This window comes from Maylandia zebra, linkage group LG2, assembly GCF_041146795.1.
Source record: "Maylandia zebra isolate NMK-2024a linkage group LG2, Mzebra_GT3a, whole genome shotgun sequence".
Classification (NCBI taxonomy): Eukaryota; Metazoa; Chordata; class Actinopteri; order Cichliformes; family Cichlidae; genus Maylandia; species Maylandia zebra.
Genome location: NC_135168.1, coordinates 3013232 through 3039444, shown reverse-complemented (window position 1 = coordinate 3039444; position 26213 = coordinate 3013232). Strand labels below are relative to the sequence as shown.

Below are 26213 nucleotides of genomic sequence, written 5' to 3'. Positions count from 1 at the left end.
TTGTGTGGGCTGAGATTTTACTTTCAAAGAAAACACAGTAATGATCAGACAGGCCCACATCAGACACAGTAACCTTTGAAATGCTCAGGCCTTTGGAGATCAGTAGGTCAAGAGTGTGTCCTCTATTATGTGTGGCCTCTGTTACATGCTGAGTCAGCCCAAAGTTGCCCAGAGTGTTACTCAGGTCTTTAGTCCCTTTGTCCTGAGGGTTGTCCACATGAATGTTAAAATCCCCAGCAATAATTACACAGTCAAAATCAACACAGATCACAGACAGAAGTTCACTGAGGTCATTAAAAAAGTCTGTGCAGTATTTGGGAGGCCTGTAAACATTAAGAAACACAACTTTGGATGGGGCCTTCAGCGGCCTTCTGTTAAGTGTTCTCGCCTGTGGATGTGCTGTGGTATGTGCAAAGATATTTTTCTCTTCTTTCTCTTATCCACTTCAGGACAAAGACTTTGGGAAGCAGACGCTGTACAAGGCTCACAATAACCCACCTGCAGAGGTGAGCAGCACTTTGAAACACTACCAGACGCACAGTTTGAAAAGTGCTTACGAAGGACGAGATTTCTTCTGGGCAATAACTCCCCTCCAGGGTGACTACATCCTCTTCAACTTCTCCCAGCCAGTCTACACTTCTGGGTTAGTTTGTTTAGTTATTTTCCATACATTCTGTAAATTTTGCAAATGAATGTTTTCTATTTAAAAAAAAAAAAAAAGAAGAAAAGAAGAGGACAAAAACACAAATGATGGTGACCCAGTCTGCACATTAAACTGCTTTACAAACTGCTTTCATTCATACACACGCATGAAACAAGCAGCAGCTAGAGGATGACAAGGTACAGCACAAATGCTGCGGCAAGGCAGAGCTAGGATGTTGGGTCAGGGGGAAATGTCATTATCACCACCCTCAGAGATTGGGTACCAAGCCCTAATAGCAACTGGTGCGTCGAAGGTGTTGAATGTGAGAGCAGCTGACCCGAAAGTGAAGGTCATGGCTAAGCTGGAAAACATGAAGTACCCTCTGAAAGTCTACTAGACGATGTGAATGCAGCATTAGAAACAATCCCTACTGTGACCATTACTGAAACTGACTGATGTACACCACAGCAACAGTGATCATCAGTGTTGGGAAGGTTACTTTTAAAATGTATTCCACTACAGATTACAGATTACATGCCCCAAAATGTATTCTGTAACGTATTCCGTTACGTTACTCAGTGACAGTAACGTATTCTGAATACTTTGGATTACTTAATATATTATCTTGCTTTTTACAACTACATGAATGTACTATTGCTGTGTGATTTATTACTTTTACTGAAGGTTACTCTCCATATCAATACCAACTAGATTTTTAAATCTGAATATATTTGCAGCGATCTCGTATAGAAAACTATTCCTCGCGTATATAAAACAGGTCCGCGGCTCCAAACCGTAGTAAAGGGACCTCTGGCTAATACGTCGGGCTCGTAGCCGAAAACTAGCTTTACTTTGTTGTCTGGGTCAAGTTTTAGAAAGAGGCGTTGAAAGGCTGCTCCAACGGAGCTTATTGTTTCAGAGGAAAACACGAACACAGCGTACAGTCGAGTCTTAACAGCTTACTTACAGCTGGGCTCGTCAGGCTCTCTTCTTGGCTGCAGTGGTTATTATTATATTTACTTGCTTCCAGCTCCCGTTTCTGCTCGGTGACAGCTCGTACTTTTCCTTTCTCTCCCTCCTCGCTCACAGACACATAACGGGTATGGCAGTCCATTCTCCCTGCAGCACGGACTACACTGCCCATCAGGCTGCATGCTTTAGGCCGATGCCTGTAACACTCTGCCTTCATATTAAATCATTTTTGTGAATAATTCTTTAACATATTTCTTCACGTCATTATGCTGCTGCAAGCAGTGGTGACATGGGCGGCGAGATTGAGTCACAGACATTAGAGCCTCTTAATGCCTGTTTTGTTTGGGGCGTGGAAACCAAAAATAGAGAGGGCATAGCCGAACATATGAAACAGGAAAAGACCGCCGTGTAATCCCTTTATTTCAGCAAAGTAACTGTATTCTGAATACCACCTTTTTAAATGGTAACTGTAACGAAATACAGTTACTCATAGTTTGTATTTTAAATACGTAACGGCGGTACATGTATTCCATTACTCCCCAATACTGGTGATCATTCAGATGCTTGACTATAAGATGAACAACGGCTACAAGGAGCCGTACCCTCCATGGAAAACTGGAAATCAAGGCTGCATGGAGGGAGGTTAGCCAACTATCAGAATGGCAGAAAGGATTAATGAAGATTGTAGTGGCAGATTGTTGTACAACAAACTGCCACTACCTGAGGCCTTAGAGACAGTCAAACAAAGACTCAAAGCCTTGGCTAACTGCTTGAACAAGACCGATAGGACCCAGGAGAATAAACCAGCCCTGCCCCACTGAACTATCCAAGCTGTACTCTCAGTAGTAGGGAAGCAATGTGAGAACAACCCCATAGAGTCTGGAGACGGAGCAATACTGGAAGAACATATAGGAGAAGGACACAACGTATAACAACAATCCTTATTGACTAGTGGATCTAAGAATAGACCACAGCAACCTCCCTAAACAGGACCAACCATCACAATGGCAGAAATCCAAGAAAAGGTTTCCACTATAAAGAGTTGGACAGCAGCACACCCTGACATGATTCACTCCTGCTGGCTAAAGAAGCTAACTGCACTCAGTGAATGTCTAGCAGCACAAAGGAACCAGCTGCTACCGGATGAGATGCACCCAAAATTAAGGCCGGACCGCCCTTATCCCCAAGAAACCCAGGAGTACATCAGGAAGATGGCCACAACCAACCACGTGCTTGGTGAGAAACCAGAGAAAGAAGAGGAGCAAGGAGAAGAACCATAATGGACCAGGTAGAGGAAGTGTCTGACAGCACAGAGGCTGGGATCTATCACACCAGGCAAGACCCCAGGTGCAGGCTGGTGCAAGATGCTAGCATACATGGAACGCCATAACCAAGCGGCTGCCATAGTATACCGAAACATCGGTATACTATCACCCGCTAGGGTGATTGAAAATGACCGAGCTAAGATTCTGTGGAACATGTACAGACAAACGGTGATGGCTAACCAACCGGGCTTTCAAAACATGAGATTTAAAATGTGTAACTAACAGATATCAGGAAGAAGGAATATGGGTGGCTCAAGAAGTCCCAATGATTGAGAGAAGAGCGAGAGAAGATGTGGAAGGTGAACGCATTAGTAGTCCCCGTGGTAATTGGAGTACTCAGGGCAGTGACGCCCAAACTGGGCGAGTGGCTCCAGAAGAGCGCAGTCTTAAGTACATCAAAGATACTGCACAGGAAAAAGATACTCAGATAGTAATCTGAGAATCTTTTTAAAAAACGTTAGCACTCATATTCTCTACCAAATTTGATAAGAACTGATTATTTAATGTGTGATGTATTTCCTAAGAATGTTTAAATCTCCTTGTGCTACTAAGTAAAGAGAAACTGGAGCATCAGAGTCAGTATGTCACTCGTTTTGTGAAACCTGTGCTGTTATGGTCGAACAAAAAGCGATGATTGGTTGCAGCACGTCTTTCTGGAAAGTCAACATTCTAACTGTATGAGCTTCATGACTTTTCCTGTACAGTACATGTGCCAGACTGTGATCCTGTGCTGACAGGACTGTCTGGTAGTCACACAGCTGTTTGCTTGGTTCCAAAGAATGACTTCCCTCCATAATATGAACCAACTACAAAAATGCATCAAGACGAAAACTAGAAAAATGACAGTTTCTTTGTTCAATTTTAAATATTTTCCTCCTGTCAAGTGATGCTGTAGCAGTTTAAAACATCTTTGCACAGGTTTCAGTTATTATTCAGAATCATTTCTGTATGTTAGAGCAGTAAAGTTTAAAGTGATAGGTTGAAGTTTGTTGGGGGTTTTTTTTCATTGCACAAATGAACATGAACGCCAGTTTAAAGGAAAATGTAATTTAGAAATGAAACTGATATGACGTGATAATAATGCTGCATGCAGTATTTGAGCCCAGGAGCATCTTTGTGTGTAGATGTTACCAGTTTGGTGTATTTATATTCCACCTGTGCTCTTTTCTTTAACAATGCAGGTACCTGTTTCGCAGTGGAAATATCGAGACCAATGGAGATAAATTCTTCAATACAACAGTGGAAGTACTGCCTAGCAGTGTGAGTAACGTGTGTAAGATAAGATAAGATAGAACTTTATTAATCCCTCGGGTGGGTTCCTCTGGGAAATTCGGTTTCCAAAAGCACAACACCGACAGAAGTTACAGTTACAGATTATTATTATATATATATATATATATATATATATATATATATATATATATATATATATATATATATATATATATATATATACACATACATACATACATACATACACACACACACACACACACACACACACACACACACACACACATATATAAATACAGAGACAAATAAAATATACGAAGGGGATAAATAGAATAAATAGGAATAAAAATAAAAATACAAGTGAATTGCACATTTCAAGTATTGAGGTCTATTGCACCGTTGACTATTTACAAAAAGTATTGCACAAGGTATTGCACAGTGAGGTGAAGAGGCACTACAGCTTAGTTGTTCCCTTAGTTGTGTGTGCGTGTGCTTATTTTCTGGGCGTGTATTCTTTAGTTCTAATGTTGCGGTTGAGTGGGTCTTGGTTTTCATCTCGGGTGTTGATGAAAAGAGTAGCAAGGCAACAAGAAACATCTACCACAACAAGCTATCTGCTATCAGCCTGCTGCCTCTATTTAGCCGTGTGTGTGTGTGTGTGTGTGTGTGTGTGTGTGTGTGTGTGTGTGTGTGTGTGTGTGTGTGTCACGCTGAAGGGGAAAAGTGGTCAGGCCAGCGGTGGCCTTTGAGTAAAGTTAGACAGACATGGAATCCCTGTGTGGAAGATAAGAGGGAAACCTCATCGTTTAGTTTCAGGTCCACAAGCTTTTCAGTTCACAATAACAACTAACAAACAAAGGATTGGAACAAGATTTCTGTTTTTATTTTTTATTATGAAATATCCAGTGCTAGATGTGGTTCCTTAAAGGCCAGGACAGTTGATTCTGCTCATCTGCACACAGCAGTGTCAGTGGGAGAAACGTTTCATCTCATCCAAGTGACTCAAGTCAAGTCATCTTTATTTATATAGCACATTTAAAAGACATCAAGTGTCGGCCAAAGTGCTGAACAGAGGGATAATGTGATAAAAAGAATTAAAATAGATAAGATGGAAACTATCACCACTCACAACAAGTTTTTCAGTCGCAGTCACGCACAGACAAATCCCACAGTTGTGCAACTGATCACAACCATAAAACAGCCGTTTCAAACAATAACGCTGCAGATGTGGAAGCAAAGTAATTGTGGATGTCTGATCAGGCCTCATAGCACAGAGTGTACCCGGGGAAATTACACCAAGTCTGTATAGTTTGTCTAAGATACACAGCATAAGCAGCTGAGGCCTTTAAACTTCTCATAAGTGATCGTGATTGACTGCGAGGGCTAGTTTCTTTTTGCCATTATGTATTTTAACAGAATGACATCACTAGTCCCCAGAGTCCGTGTCTGTTCCCAGATCAGCTAAATAGAACTTTTGACTCAAACAGTAAAATGATCAAATGTGGACTATCCAGTATTATGTTACTCTTTTCTAAGTTAATAAATGATTTAATAATTGATCAAAATACAGATTTATTTTGTTTTCCTTCAAAAACCTGGCTGCAGCTGGATGAATTTGTCTAAATGAATAACCCTCCCAGAGTTCTGCTAAACCGCTATCTGGGTCCTCACAGCACAGGCTGAGGACGAGTGGCAGCAAATTTTTACTCAAAGAATTATCAAGAAATCCAAATAATTTGACAGATTCATGATTCATTTGAAAGCCTCACTCTTGGCCTTGTTACCCTCTAACACATGAAGAAGTTTGGTTTTGTTTCTGTCTGATTTCTTAGACTTTTTACCTGAATTGTTGCTCATAACATTCACGTGGATGCGCCAAATGACAACCCCTACACTGCATTGTTACTCTTTGCTAAATATGAATGAACTGACTGACTGTTTTGATCACACACGACATAGAAACTGACCAATAACCCAAATCTGTCTGGACAGTAACGTCCATTTTACAATAATGGACTGCACAGTTTCAGTACACTCTTCTTCTTTTTTTTTAGGAAAGTGCTGTAAGGCAAGGCAAGTTTATTTATATAGCACAATTCAACAACAAGGTGATTCAAAGTTCTTTACAGAGACATTAAAAAACAATAAAAAGCATGGTAATCATTTTTTTTAAAGGTGCTTCCTTCTTATCTTCTTCAGTGGAAGAATATGCCACAATAATGTAGAGCAGCTATGTAAATGTTATTCTCAGAAGTCAAATATCTCGTGTTACATCCTCACTGCATACGTTGCAGAAAACTGTGGCTCCTCTGAAAAAAGCTTGAAATCAGAGGTTTGATCCCCTGATGTAAGACAGATAACTTGAAAACTGGAGAGGAAATGACATTGCACTCATTTAAAAGAACTTTGTTTTGCACGGAAGGATAGTTTGCAGCTCTACAAAAACCCTTCCACAGACTAGGTCATTTTACTACTGGCTACTGATGTAGTAAAATGAGATAACCCCAGGCTTCTTTCAGCACTGTTGCCAGGCTGACAGTCAGGGCCAAGTCTTCCTTTTTTACCTGTTTTATCTGAACTAATAATGAATTTCACCACAAATAAAATGTTCCAGTCACAAAGAAAAAAAACATGTACATTTTATTGCATACGTATACATTTTATTTTTGCGGGTCATACCCAGATGTATTGAGCTATGAAGCTGGATGACACCAATTTAAAGCAGCGGTCCCCAACAACCAGGGCACCGGTACCGGTCTGTGAGCCGTTTGGTACCGGGCCGGGAGAGTTGGGCTCAGGTGTGAAATTTATGGTTAACTCTGTTTCCCGGGGTCTTTTCCCGTGGTGTAGCTGTGTGTCTTATTTTGAAAGAAATATTTACACGTTACCATAGTGACCAGAGAGCGTTAAGGGGCAGAGAGGAGGATGTTACTCTGTGTTGTCTGCGAATTTCAGGAGGGCGCTGCTAACAAAGTTACACGATTACACAGTGAATTCATGTTTGCTATTATTATATTTACAAAATACAGTTTTTGTCTTTGTCCTATCAAAGACAGCTTAAAGGTGAAAATACCGTCTGATATTAAACCGACACGTGGCGCAAAAAACGTTGGACTGCTGATTCAAAGTCATGTCTTAAAGACATAAAAGGCTGGCTGACTTCTAATTTCTTACTTCTGATCTCAGACAAAACTGAGATTATGTTACTCGACCTGAAAAATCTTAGTAACATTGTTTCTAACCAGGATGGCATTAGCTTAGCCTCCAGCAACACTGAGAGAAATCTTGTCCTTCAGGGTCCAAATGAAGCAAATATGTAGCGCTGCTTTCATCCACAGAGCATCTCTAAAGTTATATCCTGTCTCCGAGTGATGCCGATGCTTTGGGGCTGGACTGCTGCAGACCAGGATTAGGAGGTTGTTCTAAAAGTTCCTGAAAAGCCTCCAGTTAATTCAAAATGCTGCAGTAGGAGCACAGAGAGAGAGTTATTTCTCTAATACCATGATGTCTTACCAGTTTGGATTTGGGAGACAGACATCCTCTCTTCTTTTAAGATTAGATTCAAAACTTTTGGATAAACCTTATAGTTGGGGCTAAATCACATGACCCTGAGCCATCTCTCATTTTGAAGTGCTATGACATCAGAGACAGATGGCACCTATGTGTGCAGTCTATTCTGATTGTATGGGTAGAGAGCTGTCGGGAATATGTCGCGCAAACCTCAGCTTAAAACTGACTAAAACTCTGCAGAAGACTGCCTGCGCGTCCTCAGTCTTCTTGTGGTGACGTCTTCTTGGCACACCTTCAGTTTGGAAACGGTACTAGTGCTTGTACTGAGTTTACACTTTCAAATGATGACATATAATCGCATGATTTCTCCCCTTATATTACTCGTTGACTCTGACTACATGTCCTGATAGGACTTCATAAAAACCTGTAAAAATGCCAAAGCAGTAAGGTAACCAAAAAGACAACACGTGTGGTCGTTACGTAAATTTACAAGTTCGTAATTGTTCCATAAACATGGGCAGCATTACCAGTGTTGGGCAAGTTGCTTTGAAAAAGTAATTAATTATAGTTACTAGTTACTTCTTCAAAAAAGTAACTGAGTTAGTGAGTTAGAAGATTCTAAAAGTAATTAATTACTTGAAAAGTAACTATTGCGTTACTTTAAAAAAAAAAAAAAGTTTAGCCCTCTGGGCTCCAGGGTATAATTGGCCATTTTTAACCACTTTTCTTCCTCACGTGTCTGAATTTACAGTTATGTTTTCATTTTGACAAACTGTAGTAACACAATTGATCTACAATCAGACAAAAAATATAACTTTCTACTCGGATTTTATATTTTTTACTGTAACAACCACAAACATGTTTATTGAATCATATTTCATAACTTTAAATTTCATGTGCACAAGTTTTGCAAACAACAAAGATATTTGCAGCCATTTACCTTTTACCCTTTTTAAAAAAAATAAAATAAACTATTTACAGAACAATCAGCTGTTCTTCAATAAGATGCCACACAAGTTATTTGTGCCACTGCAAATATTTCTGTCCACTATAAAGGAAACATCACAGCCTGATACCTGCAGCTCTGACAGCAGCAGGTGTGTCACTGCTGTTTCTACCTGGAGACAGCAGTCGCCTCATTGTTCTGACACACAACACAAAACTATCCACAACACTACACGCTAACTACACAAGACAACACATGAACTACACACTCCAAACACGCTAAACGTCACATCTCAAAACTCTCTCTCTCTCTCTTCCTAAACAACCAAACATCATGTTGCCATGTCATTTCTGATTGGTCGACATGGTGCATTTTTCCACCAACACGAACGGGCTGTTTTTTGTTTAGTTTTTTATGTTTTGCTCATAAGCAGAGAGCGCTCGCTGCGCTGTCTTTAGACGTTAAACGTGACGAAACTATTCAGGAAAAAACACGCGTACATATTTTTTTATCATGACTCTGGTTTTACTGGCCCATCAACACAATTTAAAACCTGGTATATATCACATTGTTGCTTTGTCATCTTGAAGTGGTCATGTGATTGACCACGACTCTGAGGTCTGAGGTCTGTTGTTCGTCTGTGGCACAGTTTTTAAAATATAATCATCCATGTTTGCTTCTGTGGGGAATACGTTACCCGCTGTCTCTGGAATACCACAGCTCCTGCTGATCATGCTGAACTCCAAATGATAGGCAAATGTCAGTGTTGTGCCTTTTACACCTGAGATACTTGTTTTCTTCTTTTAGGTGCTGGCAAGACACAAAGTGGCCATTCCTCATTACAGGGAGTCGGGCAATGGCTTCATCATTGTTGGTAAGTGCATAAACCAAAGGAAGGGGCTCCCAGCGTCTCAAAAACACTCATTTATCGTACATTTAGCAGCAATCACACATTATTCATCAACCATCTGTGTTAACCCTCTCAGGCTCAAATTAAGTTTTAGTTGCTAATGCACAACCAAGTCCTGCAGTGGTACTTCTGAGTAAAAAAACCTCATAAAATATGTATGTGGGGGAATCAGGTTGTTAGTTTTTAACTGTTGTAAATCTGCAACGCCTGCCTGGAGAGGGTTGAAACTAATGAAGAAGGAAAAGCATGCCAACAGGTTCCTATTAAACGCTGTATGGCCGAGGATGAAGTAGCTACTTATTATTCTAAAAGGGAAATATTATTGTACATTTAGCCGCTGCTCAGGTTGCTCTACCTGTTGTACCAGCAGCTGGTGCTTTGAACCTCTGCTGTGATGCCTGAGTGAAGCTTCCCTGTTATAAAGCGGCAGGTAATTGGCCAGTAGTTTGATGGTGTCACAGCCTTGTAGGGATCCTTCATAATCAGGACTGTTCTGCCTCTGTTAGCCAGTCCCTTTGTGGTGTTCTTGTTCTGGGAGAGTACTTCACCAAAGCTCTGAGCAGCTGTTCTTAGTTTGTTCTTATTACCACTAAACGTGTTCACAGCACTAAGTATTTCGCATGTTTGAAAAATCTTTTGCATTATATGAGAAAAGGAAGTTACTCTGTTACCTGTGCTTTTTATAGACACCCCCCCCCCCCCCCCCCACACACACACACACACACACACACACACACACACACACACACACACACACACACACAACCAACCTACTGCTGTGTGTTTCCAGGTGAATTTGTGAATGGATTAGCTGAAGGAAAGATTGAAGCAGCACTGCAGCCGGTCTCTGCACTGCGCCTGGTGGTCCACTCCGACTCCGATGTCTGGGCTCTGCTGAGTGAGGTCTGACCCAAATACTTGTGTTAAGTGTGTTTTTATGCACTTAAAAACAATCTCGTGTAAGAAAATAAATAAATAAAAACAGTAAAAAAAAAAAGAAATGCACAAAACTAAAAGCAAGCAGCCATCAAACAAACAGTTCTTCCCTGTTCTTATGTCACATGATGTAATTTGATGTTATGAAACGTATGTGATCAAAGTATCTTGTTGGATTTCTGTCATTCAAGTTGCTGATTCTTAAGATGAACCTTTAAAACGGACTCAGTACCACTGTGGTCAGCTCACAGTAGTGCTAGTAGGCCACATGCTCTGGATGCAGCAGTTTCTCCCATCAGTATCCCAGCCACTTCACATACGGCTGCACCCCCACTCCCACAGAGTGCACTGAAGATCATCAGGAAACAGGAGTTGTGGCAACTAGTACAAGAAAAGAGTCAATGTTGTGGTTTCATATGGGCTCAAAATGTGGTCATAAATATTTTGTACTTGTAAAAAAGATTTGTGTGTGGACTTGTGTGCCAAAAAAACCCTGCAAGTTACAAGTACGAATTTTGACCCTATTTTTCTTCCTTTCATCTGATTGGTCAATGTCATGTCAATCACAAATGTAACAATCCAATCAGAGAACAGATGGGTTTGGCTGTCAGAGGGGCGCTTTTTTGAACTGCAGGTCCTTGAAGGGTGATACAGTTTGAAGCTGGAGGATCTCTATATAAATATCCGATAGCAGCTAGGTCCCCTAACTTTCAGCAGCTGTTGAAAGGATAAAGTTGTGGTATATCAGTGGTTAGAAATACCATCATTACTTTAGGATTAGTTTAACACAACGTCAGGGCTGACCCGGGACCATTGCTGTGAGTCACAGTGCGCAGCATAAAGGTCCTTTCACATCGGACGCAGGATGTGCTGCTAATGCTAACTGCTAACTAAAAGCAAAGGATCCAGAATTTGTTGCTGGCTGCTGGGCTCTGTGGGTTTTTGCAGCAGCTCTACCTGTACTAGATGCACCTGCTCCTTGTCTTTTCTATCTCTGACTTTATGTCCTCTACAAGTAGGGTTGCCAACTTCCTGAAAAATAAATAAGGGACACCTCGTGGCCAGGACCAGGCGACCCAGTTGTCTTCACCCTTCCCAGTGTGGTGAATTTTCTAGCTCTTTTTTTTAACCCTTTGACTTGAAGTTGATTTAAGTAGATGCATATTCTATTCTTTGTGATATGAACACATGTGAAACAAATGATCATTTAGCCATTTATTTTTAGCTCAAAATGACAACATTAACACAGTAAAACAGGTCTCCTTCTTAAACAGAAGCCTGTCATGCTTAACTTTTGAGAATATAAGTAAATCTTTCTTTAAAAGAACTCTGTCCTGCTTAACTTAAAATAATAGAAAACAATAGAAAGAAAAATATTCTTGTAACAGTGCACATTTAGTGCATTTAGTACAATTGGCTTCAGCTGAGGTATTATTTCAGCTTTTCTAAAGCTAATCAGCTGCTCCTGTTTGTAAACCCGCTTGTTCCCATGATTACGCATCTTAACTCATCATTATTCATCTATGTATTACTTTTATGTATTAGTCATCTATTTGTTGTAATCATCTATCCTTGCAGTTGTTTATTACACAAAATAAATTATATTATCACACTTCTGGCCACATAGCGCTGATATTCACTGCACATGCCCATATTAACTTTTTCCAGCCAGGTGTTTTCCTTTTCCCATTCTTCCCTTTCTCTGAGGGGAACAAACATTGCTGCTCTAATGCTGGGCTCACACTGTGCGGTTTTAGGCCCATTTTGAGACGATTTTTGAGTCGTGCGACCGTTTTGGTGATCGGACCGTTTTTTGGCCTTCGTCGTGCGTCGTGTAGTATACGTGGGGTAACGAGAAGCGATTAACACCTCGAGCAGCTCCCGATCATCAATCGCTCGTGAGCCGCTCACACTGCTCACGCGCAAACACGTAAACGTCGGTGAAAAAGACGGAGCAGCACGGCTGTGCAGCGTGTGATCTGGACACAAGCGATGGAGGCACAACTTGTAGAACTTTGGAAAGCTCATCCGAGCCTTTTCGATGTGGCATCACAAAATTATCACGACACAACAACCGTGAAAACAGTTGGATTTACATGCTGCTCAATCACAGCTGCCTGATGAGTGTTTTTCATTAGCAATTTAGCAAAGTTGATGGTGGTGTGTCTGTGTGAGTGAAAGACAGAGAGCGACAGATTTTCTGCTATAACCTTCATTTTATGGAGGCACAGTGTGAGCACTCAGGTCGCATCAGAGCATCGGGCGGTATAGTGTGAGACCTGCATCGTGACCTACCAACTTCTAACCCCTGCGAGTCAATCCTGCAGTTTGAGCAGGAGCTGAATAACGTGACTGAAAAAAAAATCGCACACTGTCTGCCCAGCATAAAGCTGGGCAGACAGTGTGCGATAAGTGTGCTGTCAGCGCATTGGTCACAAAGCAGGAGAGGGGCTGGGAATTATGTTTTCAAACAAAGTGTTAATTCCATTAACATTTATAGACTACTTTTGATTCTCACTGTATTACGGGACAAAGTGCGTCCCTTATTAGCTCAATACGGGACGTGTACTTTTGTTTCGAAATACGGGACAATTCCGTATTTTAAGGGACGGTTGGCAACCCTATTACAAGAGTTTGTTTTTTTTGCTGGTTCTTCAAATGTTCAATAAAAACATGTATGCTAATTCATAACGAAGAAAGCTTTGTAATGAAGACTGTCATTTCCAAAACACTGCCCGCCCCCACCCCGCAGCGCTGTTGAAAAGGCTGTGGAAGTCCCTGTATTAAACACGTAGACCTGTGACACAAAAATCACCAAACTCGGACGACCACAGACTGTTTTCCTTCGTGGTGATGAAGGAAACCGCTGGGTTGGCATGTAAAAGGGCATTTATTCCCTTCAAAGACCTGCAGTTCAAAAAAGCGCCCCTCGACAGCCAAACCCATCTGTTCTCTGATTGGATTGTTTAATTTGTGATTGACATGACATTGACCAATCAGCTTAAAGGAAGAAAAATAGGGGTCAAAATTCGTACTTGTAACTTGCAGGGTTTTTTTTTCTAAGTCCACACACAAATCTTTTTTACAAGTACAAAATATTTCTGACCACATTTTGAGCCCATAGTTTCAGACTACTTTCAGTTCCTGTTAAATCAAACAGGAATATTCATTAAAAACAGATCAGGTAGAAAACCAGGCTTGTTGTACAACCGGTCTGACCTCTAACTCTCTTCCTATGAAGTATGAGGTCAGACTGGAAAGAACAGAAATAATAGAGAAAAAAAAATTATGACGAAACGCCCTTATTGAGCTCCGCTGTTACTTTCACAACTGGGCTTGTGGTGGCATGCAGACGTTCAATCACACAGCAGCTAGTCTGACTGAAGTTATTCTGAGGTGCACCAAGTTGTTTCAACATATACCTCATGCATGCGTGCAGGTTTCCCTGCAATAACTCGGTCTGTGAAAATCTACAAAGCTCAGTTTTTCTTTGTGTTACTTGTTAACCTAAACAATAAGCCAGGAAGAGGTAGGTGGTGGCGTCAGTGGATGCTGTGTGTGGTTAACACTTTTCTTTTTCTTTCTGTCTGTCAGATACTCATTAAAGTTTGAAGACCACAGACAAGAAGGAAACTCTCACTCAGGCTGATTAGTGCGCCACCTGCTGCACAAAGACTTTGTCTACATGGACGTCCAATAAAAGGCTTACATGTGCCTAAACTGCCTGTTATGTGAATAATCCTTATTCACATAACAGGCAGTTTATGTGAATAAATTTGGACACTTCCATCCATCCTGGATGGAAGTGTCCAAATTGGCCACAGTGGTGGCTCATATTAGCTGCTTAAATTCACTCCACCCAAACGTTTCACTGATGTAACACCAGAGCTATTCACTGAGTAAATTACTGCACTATTCTATTTTTGTTACAAATAAAGAATATCAAGTTGTCTTGTAAGGATTTCATTTCAGCTCATTTTACATGAAAAAAACGCAAAACAGGTTCTTCAAAGTCCAAAGAATCCCCTGCAGCGACAGCACTCTTTAGTTTGATGCTCAAAGATGTCAAGTTTCATCTCATCATGCATCTGATACAGGCCATTCCTATAGGCTGTCCAAGTATGGTGACACTCTATATTTTACTTGACGCAAGCAAAATCCAGCATTAAAGCATGCAGAGGATTCTGATGTAGTGTTTGTATCCACAGTCTGATGCTATATGGATGCACAGAAGGTAGCAGCTGCATCAGTTCCCTGAGAGCTAGACACACACTGTAGTTTCTTCTGACTCAATGATACTAATGCACCGCTGATATAAATATAACCGAGCAAAATATTTTGACATTCACATCTGCAAAAATTTAATATTGCATTTTTTTTGTTCTTGAGCAGCAGGTCTCCAGGCTTTCTTTGGATAGTGGCGTTTGATACTGGTCACTTTCACTCTAGTCCTTTAACTGACCATCCATCCATCCATCCATCTTCATCCGCTTTGTCCGGGGCCGGGTCGCGGGGGCAGCAGCCTAAGCAACTTTTAACTGACCACTTCCAGAGAAATCTTTTGTTTGTTAAGCCACTTAGCATAAATCTATGAACCATTCAAGCATGAGAAAGGCACCAAACTCGAGATGATCCAGTGTTGTTTAGACCAGCGGTCCCCGACCTTTTTTGCGCCATGGACCGGTTTAATGTCAGACAACATTTTCACGGACCAGCCTTTAAGCTGTCGCAGATAAACACAACAAAATAAAATGATACGACCAAGACAAAATCTGTGGTAGCTTGTAAATATAATAATAAATGCAAATTCACTGTAATTGTGTAACTTTATTAGTCCTTTATTTTATTAGTCCTCCTGAAATGCGCCAACAACACTGAGAGTAGCATCCTCCTCTCTGCCCCTTAATGCTCTCTGGTCGCTATGGTAACGTGTAAATATTTCTTTCAAAATAAGACACATAGTCACAAAGCAAATATAAGGCACATGAAAATATATCGAAAAGTTATAACACACAGGAAAAGACCCAGGGAATCAAAGTTAACCATAAAAACAACTCAACTCTTACAATGCAGATGTAACACTGTAGCAAAGATACTATTTTAAATTGCATCTTTGTCATCATTTGTACATATTCTTCTTCTTCTTCTCGTTATTATATAGTTGAATATACCAAAATAGTTTCTTTCCTTTTTTTAGTTTGACCACCTTTCTGTGTTCTTATTCATACACCAGCTGTTAAATGCATAATGGATGGTATCAGGTCCTGGTGAGCACCTTTAGTTGACTCCGTGAGCGGCAAATAAAACAAAGAGATTGTTAGCTCAAGAAATATCACTTAGAAACGTCATGAAAAGATCGTAACTTTATTTAACTAAGACTTGCCAAGTCAAACTGGCAATCGAACAAAATGTAAACAGTATACAGCATGGTTAAAGAGAAGTTCATCAATCAGCGCACACAGGCTCAAATCAAAATGACACATCATGGTTTTAGCTGTGAACTCAAACAGTGCCACTAGTGTTGTTTAATCCCAACCCAAGCAGCAAGAAAGAGGAAGTGACATCACGCTGAAATGACAAAGACCAGGGGTTTGGAACTAAAGTAGCCATTCAAAGATCCACTGGAGCTGTAGCAATGGCAGCAACACTGACTCAGAATTAAAACAAGGTGTGTCAATCCCATCTTAGATCAAGCCAAGCTCCTCACTAACAAGTATCGAGAGCAGAAGACAGAATTTAATGTAAACACTTCAACATCTGTGGTGTGGAAGTTTTCTTTTTGTGTGTCAGGCCTGTGTGCAGCGCTCAGGAGCAGTAACGTCACCGGTATTTTCAAAGCATCATCTGAACTGTGACAATTGTAATCCAGTGTCAGTTCTTCGGTGATGCCTTCCTGTGTATCAGAAGATCTGCAGGAGGTGTAACACTAACCACACTGACTGGAAGCTAATCTATTATTCTTGTTTCTGCTGATTTACATCTGTGAGCACCGAATACATGAAAACACCGAGACTTTTGTCACACTCACAGAATAGCCATATAAAAGCAAACCATTATTTATTTAATGACTCCAAAACGTACATGCAGTACAGCTCACAAGACTGCTGCCCCTCGGCAGGCTTCCTAAAGGTGGAAACCTAACCACGAGTTCAGCTTGTTTGCTGATACACAAAAGGCCAGTGTAAGATTGCACTTTTGTCTTTGCTTTGTATGTGTGCAAAATGCCAAAAAACAAAGTCTGAATATATGAACATGGCACAAAAGCTGAGCTCTTACGTTTTCTGAAACTCAAAGCACTCACCGTCGCTTAAACAGGAAGCCCGTCTTACACACTGATTGGGTCTGGTTTCTTTGTTTACATCAACACATTACACAACAGGATTCTAGAAAGTCTAGTTCCAGGTATCTCACCGGTTTCCTGTTTGTGTGCCACGAGTTTGCAAACATAACTGAACTGACTAACTGTGATGTCCACAGAGTTGGTGTTACAGTTAACCAGGTGACAGCTGCTTGAATCGTATCTCATCATTTAGATATTCCAGAAGAACAAATGGGATTGACAGTGTCGTGTAGAAGTGTTCCTCCAACTTCCTGAGGTCTTTTACATATTTGTCACACTTACATGTTTCAGATCAAACAAACGTTCATATTAGACAAAGATAACCGGAGCAAATATAAAATGTAGTTTTTAAATGATTATTAATTATTTAAGGGAAATAAACGATACAAACCCACCTTTCTGTCCCTACTTATGGTTATTACCCCCAAAGACCAAATAACTGGTTGTGCAACAACTGCTGTCAATTATTTGTGTTAAGTGGCAACGAGTGTCTCACATCACTCAATCGGATCAAGTCGGGATTACTTTTCCCACATAGGTTGGTTTGCACAGCTTTAACATGTGTAACAATCATTTAAAAACTGCATTTTACTCATTTCAAAGTCTAACTTTTGATGATCTGTAACAAATATGTAAAGAAAATAAGAAATTAGGAAAGTGCTAAACACCTCACAGAACTGTACTTTATGAAATAGGACTCATTATGTGGGAAAAACAGCAAAGCATGTTTTCCTTCTGTAGACTTGCACAGATTTCAGGCACTCAGATATCAGAAGAGGATTCAGGCCAGCTGTCCTTCCTGACAAGTGTGTGTCAGCTCGTGAGTTAGGTTTAATATTAATGTGCAGCTCTGGATCAGGGCTCCCTTTCTTCTTTTTCTTCTGGACATTCTCTTTTAATGAATGCAACACTGGCCACTGCAGCCACATTACGAAAACAACAAATTCCCTTATTTGCACATGTTAGAGACAGAAACGGGTTTCAGGTTTCAGCAGTATTAAAGGGTCCGTGAGTCCAGTCCTCTGGTACGGTCTGGGCTCTGTTAGGGACGGTGGAGGGGTGGATTTAGGTCAGGCCTCTCTGAAGGTCTCCTTACTTTCGTTTGCTCTTGGTGTCAGTGGTCTGAAAGACACTGGAAGCCGACATGAGGTTCTCAATGTACTGACCCAGGACCTGGTTCTCCGACTTCAGCTTCAGGTTCTCTTCCTTTACAGCATCGACTCGGGCAGACAGGTCTGAACACGTCAACAAAAACATCAGTCAACCATACAGGAATGTGGAAACTACAAGGGTGGTAAACGTATTCATTACAGTTTAAAACATCATCATTATCCAAGAATCCATTAAAAAAACATTTAAAGCTCATTCATAGTTCAGCAAACACTGTTATGTTAGGTGCACCTATTCTGTGTTTCCTTCATTTCTGTCACACCTCCTGATCTTTCCACTCTCCAAACACAAAATAAATGTGTGTGTCTGTTCACACAACACATCTCAGTGCTGCACGTGCAACAGGGAAATTATATTTAACCATAATAAGAAGCTTTGTATTGATTCAGAAAGTAAGGCAATCGCTGAGGCCACCATCGACCACTGACTTGGCGTGAAACACCAAGGACTTTGTCCACACTGCAGAGACTGTAGGGTTGTGTTGAAGTCACCTTTCCCCACTGATGTTCAAACACTGTGCAACCAGAACTCTCAGAATGAGTTTCTACTATCAGCCAGACGGTGCAGAGTTCAACGGGCCAAACTAAGCTGGTTTAAAAATGAGGCTAAACAGCTCAAATCCACTCTGAGTGATGCAGTGTTGCTGTGTGTTATCAATCTGTGAACATTCTGCTGGCACAGATACATTTATGAGTAACATTCACATAGAGAAATCAACATTCTGATGCTTCCCACCAAAAGCCCATCTACAGTGCGTAAAGTTAGGGGCAACTTTTAAAAATGTAAATGCACAATTTCATCTACAAATCCCAGCGTGACATGAAGCTGCAACACGAGTCTAAGCCACCCCACAAGAAACCTTACAGTTTATATTTAAAGAATTCATTTTCCATTTTAGCAGGTAACAGCTGTGAGGCTGCACGTGCCTACCCTCTAAAGTGTGCTGAAGCTCCAACACCTGGTTGATGAGCCTGGTCTTCTCTTCCAGCTCAGCCTGGTTCTCCATGTCACCTGCAGCAGGCGAACGGAGCCGTCAGGCGCAGGAAAGAGTGAACATGCACACTGTGGAGGGGTGTGTGTGTGTTGTCTCACCATCCTCTGAGCTCATGGTGAAGTACTCGTCTTCCTTTTTGGAATGCAGGGCTGCGACTCTCGGGGACACTGCAGGAACATTTGACAGTTAAATATCTGTAAGTTAGCTTATCCACTGTTTGTAGCAAAAGCGACGCATGCTTGAAAACGACCGTACAGCTTTTCACACGTATGTTACACAACGTGATGAAATGCTGTTTACCAAAACTGCTCTGGGCAGCTGCCTCAGCTGTCACTTGGCAGTAAACGCTTACATTTTGTTGTCATGCGGTGCACACAATTCTTTTTAATCATCACTTTTGCCACACCTATAATAATAACAACACATTTTAACAAGAGTTTATTATTCTCAGCACACCAGTGCAGCGCCGTGACTAAGAGACAGTGCCTACAACAGCGTTAATAATGCTAACAGCTAAACCCTATGACCGCTTGTTTGTCTGGTATCGGACCCTTCTAAAGGTCACGTGAACCACGGGTATTTTTAAAACTGATCAAAGAGACCAGCTGGCCAAAGTAAACCACACCGTGCTAACAGTGTGGTGCTAACTAGCTGCTCCTATGCTAATAACCGTTAGCCGGAGGCTATTTAAAATTAGCTGCCACACGCAGTTAGGTATAAGCCGTAAAATGAAAGGACCCATACCCAGCGACGTGGAAAAACAAACGTTGCAGCGCTAAATATCGATAGGAAAATTAAAGACTAGCGTAATTCAGCACAGCTTGAATGTTCTCGGCAGTGCTAGAATTCATTGGCTATTATCAGGCACTTGCACCTCACAGCCGCCAGGGGGCGCCGTACACCCCGCTGGGACAAACAACAGAACGACATCATAGTTCATCTTTTCCCCCTTTTTTCCACTGTTTGCAGTTATTTTATTGTACCACAGTTCTTGCCGGAAACAACACTTAAGGTGTTGCACACTTGAAGGTAAATCGCTTAAAGCCACTCCTTTTTTGAAGTTGGAAAATGCTGTTTTAGATAAGCTATGCAGGCCATGGTCACACAGTTAAATCTAACAGATATTTATGCTATTATATGTCTTTGTTCCAAGATTATATTAATGAATAAAAACCAAGCTAAAAGTATAGAGAAAGAAAATAGTTAACTCGAAAAGTAAAACTGAAAAGTTAATCGTAAATACACACATAGTATAATAATAAGGAAACATACAGCACTGAAACTAATTTAGAAACAACAACAACTGAACATGTAAACCTAGTCTAAACTATAAAGAACTGAAAATATAAACATTGGAAAATAATTTTATAAAAACTTCTACCAAATACAAATAACTTTATTTGTTGGTTTGCACAGTTTGATGACATTTTTCAAAGTTAGATAAGAAAGTATTTGTATAGTATTCCACGCAGCACTCCAATCGAACCCAGCAGAGACAGAATGCCGAGGACAACCAAATTCAGAATAAAGCCAGGTAACCTGCAAACCAGAAAGTACTCAGTCAGCGTGCTGTAATAGGTCAAACATCAGATACTTTAAAGTCAGCGCTGCCACCATGTGCTTTTAAGTATTTGATATTTTAGTATCATGAAAGACCTTTTCTTGGGGGACGTGATATATCCACTGAAATACATCTGTCGAGCGACCATGTACACTAGCCCTCCTGCAGCTGCAATCACCTCACTGAAGAAGGTACCACAGGTCCACATCGACACCAGGAAGAGAGGGTAGAACTCCACACAGTTCTGACTGAGAACAAACACAGGTAATGTTAGGACATCCTTGGAGCTCCACCTTGTCCCTACTCTGACTGCAGATCAGCTCCCTCTGCCACACTGCTGCTCACTGATTGTCAGCTCTCTTCTTAACCTAGCTTCAGAAACTCCTTTGAATAACTTCATGGTGTGGTACCAGTAAACTGTTTCTCCATTCCTCAGGCATTCTCTCCCATATCACTCTGTAATCAGACTACTACTTTAAAGTAGTCTGTTTAAACTAGTTTTACCCTTCAGTTCATTTGACTATAGCATTACAATCAGGTCTTCTTACTGTGCACGGAATGTCCTCTCAAATTCTGGAGGTCCAGTGACAACAGGAGGTACGATGTTGTAAGCCATCCTGGATCTTCCTACCCGCCGAGCCAGGTAGCCTGAGAGGAGACAGTGACAGAGGTTTCTTTACATGTTTCTTTATACAATTCACAAGTATATTTCCTATTTTAGCCACCTAATTTTTTTTTTTGCACAGTTTAATAAATTGTAGATTTTGTTTTCAAGGGATAAAATTGAACATTGGAACAAAATCCAAGCCATGAACTTCTCTCTGTAGACCACCATGATAAAACTGACCAAGCTCCATGAAGTGTCAGTTGAACAGCAGGCACTTCTCAGCTCCTCCGTCTCAAAGCAGATTCGTAGTTGTCCAAATGCTCTACAGAGTCTAGATTCTACCCAGAAGAATATTCTGAGCTTCATGGTGAACCGTGGTGTTCGCATTATCATGTTTTTGACATTCTCCTCAGAATGATTCCACATTAGAAAATGCATCAACAACAGCCATGATCAAGAATTCCGGTTAACACTGGCCTGGTGATAGTTAAACCTGCACACAATTTTTCTGGGCGAAGAAACGCTTGAAGCCACATTAAAGGCCCACAAGAATCAAAGTCTGAAAATACTATAAGAGTACTATACTATAAAACACGGCAACATATACTGCTCAACATATGTGTAAAAAGTGGAGATTGCTCAGTATAAATCAATAAACTAGTATAAAGGGGAGGACCTTCTATCGCTGTGCCATTGAGAGCATCCTCACTGGATGCATCACCACCTGGTATGGCAACATCACCGCTTACAACTGCAAAGCTCTCCAGCGAGTAGTGCGGTGCTCTGAACAGATAATTGGAGGTGAGCTTCCCTCCCTCCAAGACATCTACAGGAAGCGGTGCCTGAGGAAAGCGGGGAGGATCATCAAGGACTCCAGTCACCCCAGCCATAAACTGTTCAGACTGCTTCCATCAGGAAGGAGGTTCTGCAGCATCCGGTCCCGAACCAGCAGACTGAGAGACAGCTTTTTCCATCAGGCCATCAGACTGCTGAACACGTCATAGACACCTCAGCTTCACTACTGGAACTTCAACATTATGCACTCCACACTGTATATAAATGCCACTTGTTTTGCACAATATCCAACTAACAACCTCTGTATATTTACAGATATATATAAACAAATAATTTCCCCCAGGGATCAATAAAGTATTCTGATTCTGATTCTGATTTTATATATTTATTTTATTTTAACTCTATTTAATTTGTAAAATATGTGCACACACACATACACACATGTAGACATACATATTTAGTATACACATTCAGTAATGTGCATACACTCTTATATTGTACACATATTTCTTCATATAATTCTCAGATTTAGCCATTCTTATATTTGCTTATGTTATTGTACTTTGCACACCTCTGTTGCTTGTGAAGCTCGCACACAAGAATTTCACTCACATGTGCTGTACCAGTGTACCTGCACATGTGATGTGACAATAAAAGTGATTTGATTTGATAAATGCACACATTTAAAATAATAAGGATGTTGTTTGCATTTAGAATGTATGTGCTTTTCTGTGTGGGAAACCATGTTCAAGCTGCTGACAAGAGGAAATCCGCATCCTAGATGTGATCTGATGATCACTAAATGAGTGGAGTGCTAAGTGTAAAACTTGCCTAGTCTTGCTGTTGCACAGTACCTACACAGGAGTGGGAAACCACACCCACATTATTATTAAGTTGGGACAATACCTTGACATGCACAACATCCATTAAGCTGCTGTGTTTTACTTACCCATGTGCAGAACTGACAGCAGGGACACTGCAGCCAACAAAAGAGGGGAGTCCGCTTCCATCAGACTGTTGGGAAAAAACAGCCGTCCTCACAGTTTGCTCCTAAACACAAAGTCAGCTTTACATAACAAATAGGAGGTACTTCCTGGGGCAAAGGGACTTTAGCACATCCCACAAGTTGTGCAAGTAAGAAAGTACCGTGACTCTTATGCAGCTAAAGATCTGCCATGAGTGGGCAGAACTCTCTATGAACTCTATCACTAACACTCCACAAGAAAAACCTGGCTAAAACTTTAATACCTGCTGTTAGTTTATCATCAGCATATCATACAGTCATATATGCACATGTATAAATGCATGCACAGAACTGAACAATTAAAGTGTGATGGTCCTTAATTAATTACAGTGGCTCGAGCTTCATTTATCATGCCACTGTATACCACGCACTGTTATCAGTGTGAGTTTATTCTGCAGGCCTGGTACTGTAGGGGGGGCATTTCTTAGAGCATAGTCCAGGGGTCGGCAACCTGCGGCTCCACGTGGTTTGAAAAAATATAAGTATTTAACTGAAGTGTATTTTATTTGTGTTAGTTCTTTTTTAACTTCTAGTTGTAAATTGGAAGATTCTCGTGGTCTTCAAATATCAAAATAAAATCATATGTTATTATCATCGCTCAAAATAAGCGTCACACTCGCATAAACCATATCAGCCGAAATGCCCTGCATTTATGGAGAGTGTCAACCCCAGGCAGGCCAAGTATGGAGCTTCGGATCCACATACGTATGTGAGCAGCTGTTCTCCACCATGAACTACGGTAAAAACAAACAGCGCTCACGCCTCACAGATGGCAGCTTACAGTCCTGCGTAAAGACGAAGTGACTTCGTACAGCCCCGATTTGCAGACGCTGTGCGCCATGGCAGACCCAGCGATGTTTGCATGTACATGCTTTTTTTTCTTTATTGAGCATTTTTACACATTGTTGCTGTAGCCACACAGTCGACACAACAGCAGAGAGAGCACAGACTTTAAGCCGGGGGGGCTTGATTGCGGATGCCGCTCAGGTGCGTCCGCCTCCCCTGTAGCGTGCAGACCACGCCCCGCCACACACGTCAACCACTTAAAATAAATATTTATACAGATATTTTGCAAATATTTCTTTTTCTTTCTTTTTTTAGCAGTTGAGTGAATTTTTCCAATTACTTTTAAAATTCAGCTCAACGCTACAGTTTTTGTTTGGTATATGAATAATTTAAGATCAGCTTTTTAATTCATTTAAAAGAGACCTTCAACTGTCTTTCCTTTGTGTTATATTTTTTAAGGGTTCAAAATGTGTTCATTCCATAAATAAAAATTTTTTTTCTCTGTAGCAGTTCATTGATTTCATAAGTCAAAGTCAAGTCAAAGTCAACTTTATTGTCAATTCTGCCACATGTACAGGACATACAGAGAATAGAAACTACGTTACTCTCAATCCCTAGATAAAATAGCAAATGAACATTTAAATATAAGAGTGATTAAAAAATGCAGGTAAAATAATTAAAAAGTAAAAATTTAAATAAATACAATACAATTTTACATATAACAAGAAAGCTATACAATATACAATATAATGGGTAAATGACATTGGGTGTAAACCAGGCAGAGTAGTGCAAGTAGGCAAATAGTGCAAATGGAGATTTAGTAATGTACGGTAAGAGATAGTGTAACAACAGAGTCTTATGAGGTAATGGCAGTCCAATGCTCCACAAAGTGACTGGTAACTGGTGCAGGCCAGTGAGTGAGTCAGAGAGTGTGTGTGTGTGACAGAGTTCAGTGAGACCGTGGAGGAGAGAGGGGAGAGGGGGCAGAATCGGGAGGGAGTTAAGCTTCCTGACAGCCTGATGGATGAAGCTGTCCTTCAGTCTGCTGGTCCTGGCCCGGAGACTCCGCAGTCTCCTCCCCGACGGCAGCAGCTTGAAGAAGCTTTGCATTGGGTGCGTGGGATCAGCCGCTATGCAAAGGGCTTTTTTAGTGAGACGGGTGCTGTAAATGTCCTGGAGGGAGGGGAGAGAGACACCAATGATCCTCTCTGCAGCTCTCACTATGCGTTGGAGGGTTCTATGACAGGACGCATTGCAGGCTCCAAACCACACAGTGATGCAGCTCGACAGGATGCTCTCGATGGTGCCTCTGTAGAAAGTGTGCATGATGGGGGCTGGTGCTCCTGCTCTTCTTAGTTTGCGGAGAAAGAAGAGACGCTGCTGTGATTTCTTGGCCAGTGCTGTGGTGTTGTACGTCCAGGAGAGATCCTCTGTGATGCAACACAATACACAATACAGGTGTATACAAGGCATAACAATAACAGTGTTATCTTCATTTTAGATGACAAAAAGTATTTGCGGCTCCCAGTGTTTTCTTTTCTGTGGAAACTGGGTCCAAATGGTAGACAAAAGTCCGTCGAGACCAAGACCACGTAAAAGTGGTCTTGAGACCAAGACCGGTCTCGAGACATCCAACTCTACCAAATGGCTCTTTGGGTGTTGCTGACCCCTGGCATAGTCTGTATAAACTGCAATTGTATGTGAATGCTACGACAAAATATAATGTATGTATTTAATGTTTGAGAAATGAATGATTACATCTGTATGGAAGCTTTCACCACATATTTTTTGTTTGGACATAGTGGTGATTGGTTGATTTTAGTGGATTTGTAGGTGAAAGAAAATTGATAATGAGAAGATGTTGGGTAGGTATGGACATGAGAGTAAGAGGATGACATAAAGGAATGTTAATGAATCAGGAAGTATAAGGAGGAAGTGAGGGCAGCTGTGGAAAGGTAGTGAGTCCTGATGATTTACATGTGGAGGCATAGAGATGTCTGAGAAACAGGGCAGTGGACTTTTTAAACCAGATTATTTAACACAGTTTTGGAAAGGACGCCTGAGGAACGAAGAAGAAGTGTTCTGGTACTGATCTTCAACAAGGATGCAGCTATAGGAAAATCAAGCTGATGAGCCATACAACGAAGTAGAAGCTAGAGAGGTGACGGTCAGCGAGCAGCAGTAGGGCTTCATGCAGAGAAACAGTGTTGAGAGAGTTCATGAAGACGTACAAAGAAGGCAGGTGTAACACTGAAGCTGCAAGTAGATGTAGGGAATGAGGAATGGTTGAAATACCAGGAGTCAACCATGTAAAGAGGCATTTTATAGAGAGGTGATGGAGAGATTGTTACAGAAGGATAGGAGTAAGAGTGAATGGGTGGATTTACAAAATGGCAGTAGGACCTGTTATGATGTTTGGTTTGGAAGTGATGCCACTGACAAAAAGACAGGTGGCAGAGCT

The 26213-nt window shown here is 41.1% G+C and overlaps 3 protein-coding genes across 4 annotated transcripts in view; 1 reads left to right on the top strand and 2 right to left on the bottom strand.

The window, feature by feature from the left end:
- The window catches only part of zgc:154054 (Alpha-1,3-mannosyl-glycoprotein 4-beta-N-acetylglucosaminyltransferase B-like), a 57024-nt gene extending 42591 nt beyond the window's left edge, over positions 1 to 14433 (top strand). Inside the window, exons 11-15 of the mRNA XM_024800664.2 lie at positions 450 to 643; positions 4122 to 4200; positions 9437 to 9503; positions 10330 to 10442; positions 14070 to 14433. Coding sequence (XP_024656432.1) covers positions 450 to 643; positions 4122 to 4200; positions 9437 to 9503; positions 10330 to 10442; positions 14070 to 14087 — 471 coding nt within the window. The 3' untranslated portion in view covers positions 14088 to 14433. The remainder of the gene's footprint in view (positions 1 to 449; positions 644 to 4121; positions 4201 to 9436; positions 9504 to 10329; positions 10443 to 14069) is intronic.
- A 1390-nt stretch (positions 14434 to 15823) lies between these two features.
- Positions 15824 to 19872, bottom strand: LOC101474415 (short coiled-coil protein B). Of its 2 annotated transcripts, none has more exons than XM_004553572.6 (4): positions 19724 to 19872; positions 19078 to 19146; positions 18916 to 18996; positions 15824 to 18050 (listed from the first exon to the last, which is right to left on the bottom strand). In XM_004553572.6, the coding sequence occupies exons 2-4, from the start codon at positions 19091 to 19093 to the stop codon at positions 17908 to 17910; spliced, it is 240 nt and encodes a 79-aa protein (XP_004553629.1). In that variant the 5' UTR covers positions 19094 to 19146; positions 19724 to 19872; the 3' UTR covers positions 15824 to 17907. The 2 variants fall into 2 exon arrangements, with proteins under 2 accessions (XP_004553629.1, XP_012775243.1); XM_012919789.5 differs by lacking the exon at positions 19724 to 19872 and adding an exon at positions 19332 to 19518.
- A 482-nt stretch (positions 19873 to 20354) lies between these two features.
- Positions 20355 to 23037, bottom strand: mgst2 (microsomal glutathione S-transferase 2). Its single transcript, XM_014411464.4, has 4 exons — positions 22892 to 23037; positions 21089 to 21188; positions 20636 to 20788; positions 20355 to 20518 (listed from the first exon to the last, which is right to left on the bottom strand). The coding sequence occupies exons 1-4, from the start codon at positions 22950 to 22952 to the stop codon at positions 20416 to 20418; spliced, it is 417 nt and encodes a 138-aa protein (XP_014266950.1). The 5' UTR covers positions 22953 to 23037; the 3' UTR covers positions 20355 to 20415.
- Positions 23038 to 26213: the final 3176 nt, after the last annotated feature.

Bases quoted from the DNA above. Each gene is read 5' to 3' on its own strand.
- LOC101474415 (XM_012919789.5), bottom strand. From the start codon at position 19,371: ATGATTAAAAAGAATTGTGTGCACCGCATGACAACAAAAT. The intron at 19,147-19,331 runs GTAAGCGTTTAC...ATGTTCCTGCAG, and splicing joins GCACCGCATGACAACAAAAT to TGTCCCCGAGAGTCGCAGCC. The intron at 18,997-19,077 runs GTGAGACAACAC...CGCCTGCTGCAG, and splicing joins CACCATGAGCTCAGAGGATG to GTGACATGGAGAACCAGGCT.
- mgst2 (XM_014411464.4), bottom strand. From the start codon at position 22,952: ATGGAAGCGGACTCCCCTCTTTTGTTGGCTGCAGTGTCCCTGCTGTCA. The intron at 21,189-22,891 runs GTAAGTAAAACA...GTCTCCTCTCAG, and splicing joins GCTGTCAGTTCTGCACATGG to GCTACCTGGCTCGGCGGGTA. The intron at 20,519-20,635 runs GTCTTTCATGAT...TCTGGTTTGCAG, and splicing joins ATCACGTCCCCCAAGAAAAG to GTTACCTGGCTTTATTCTGA.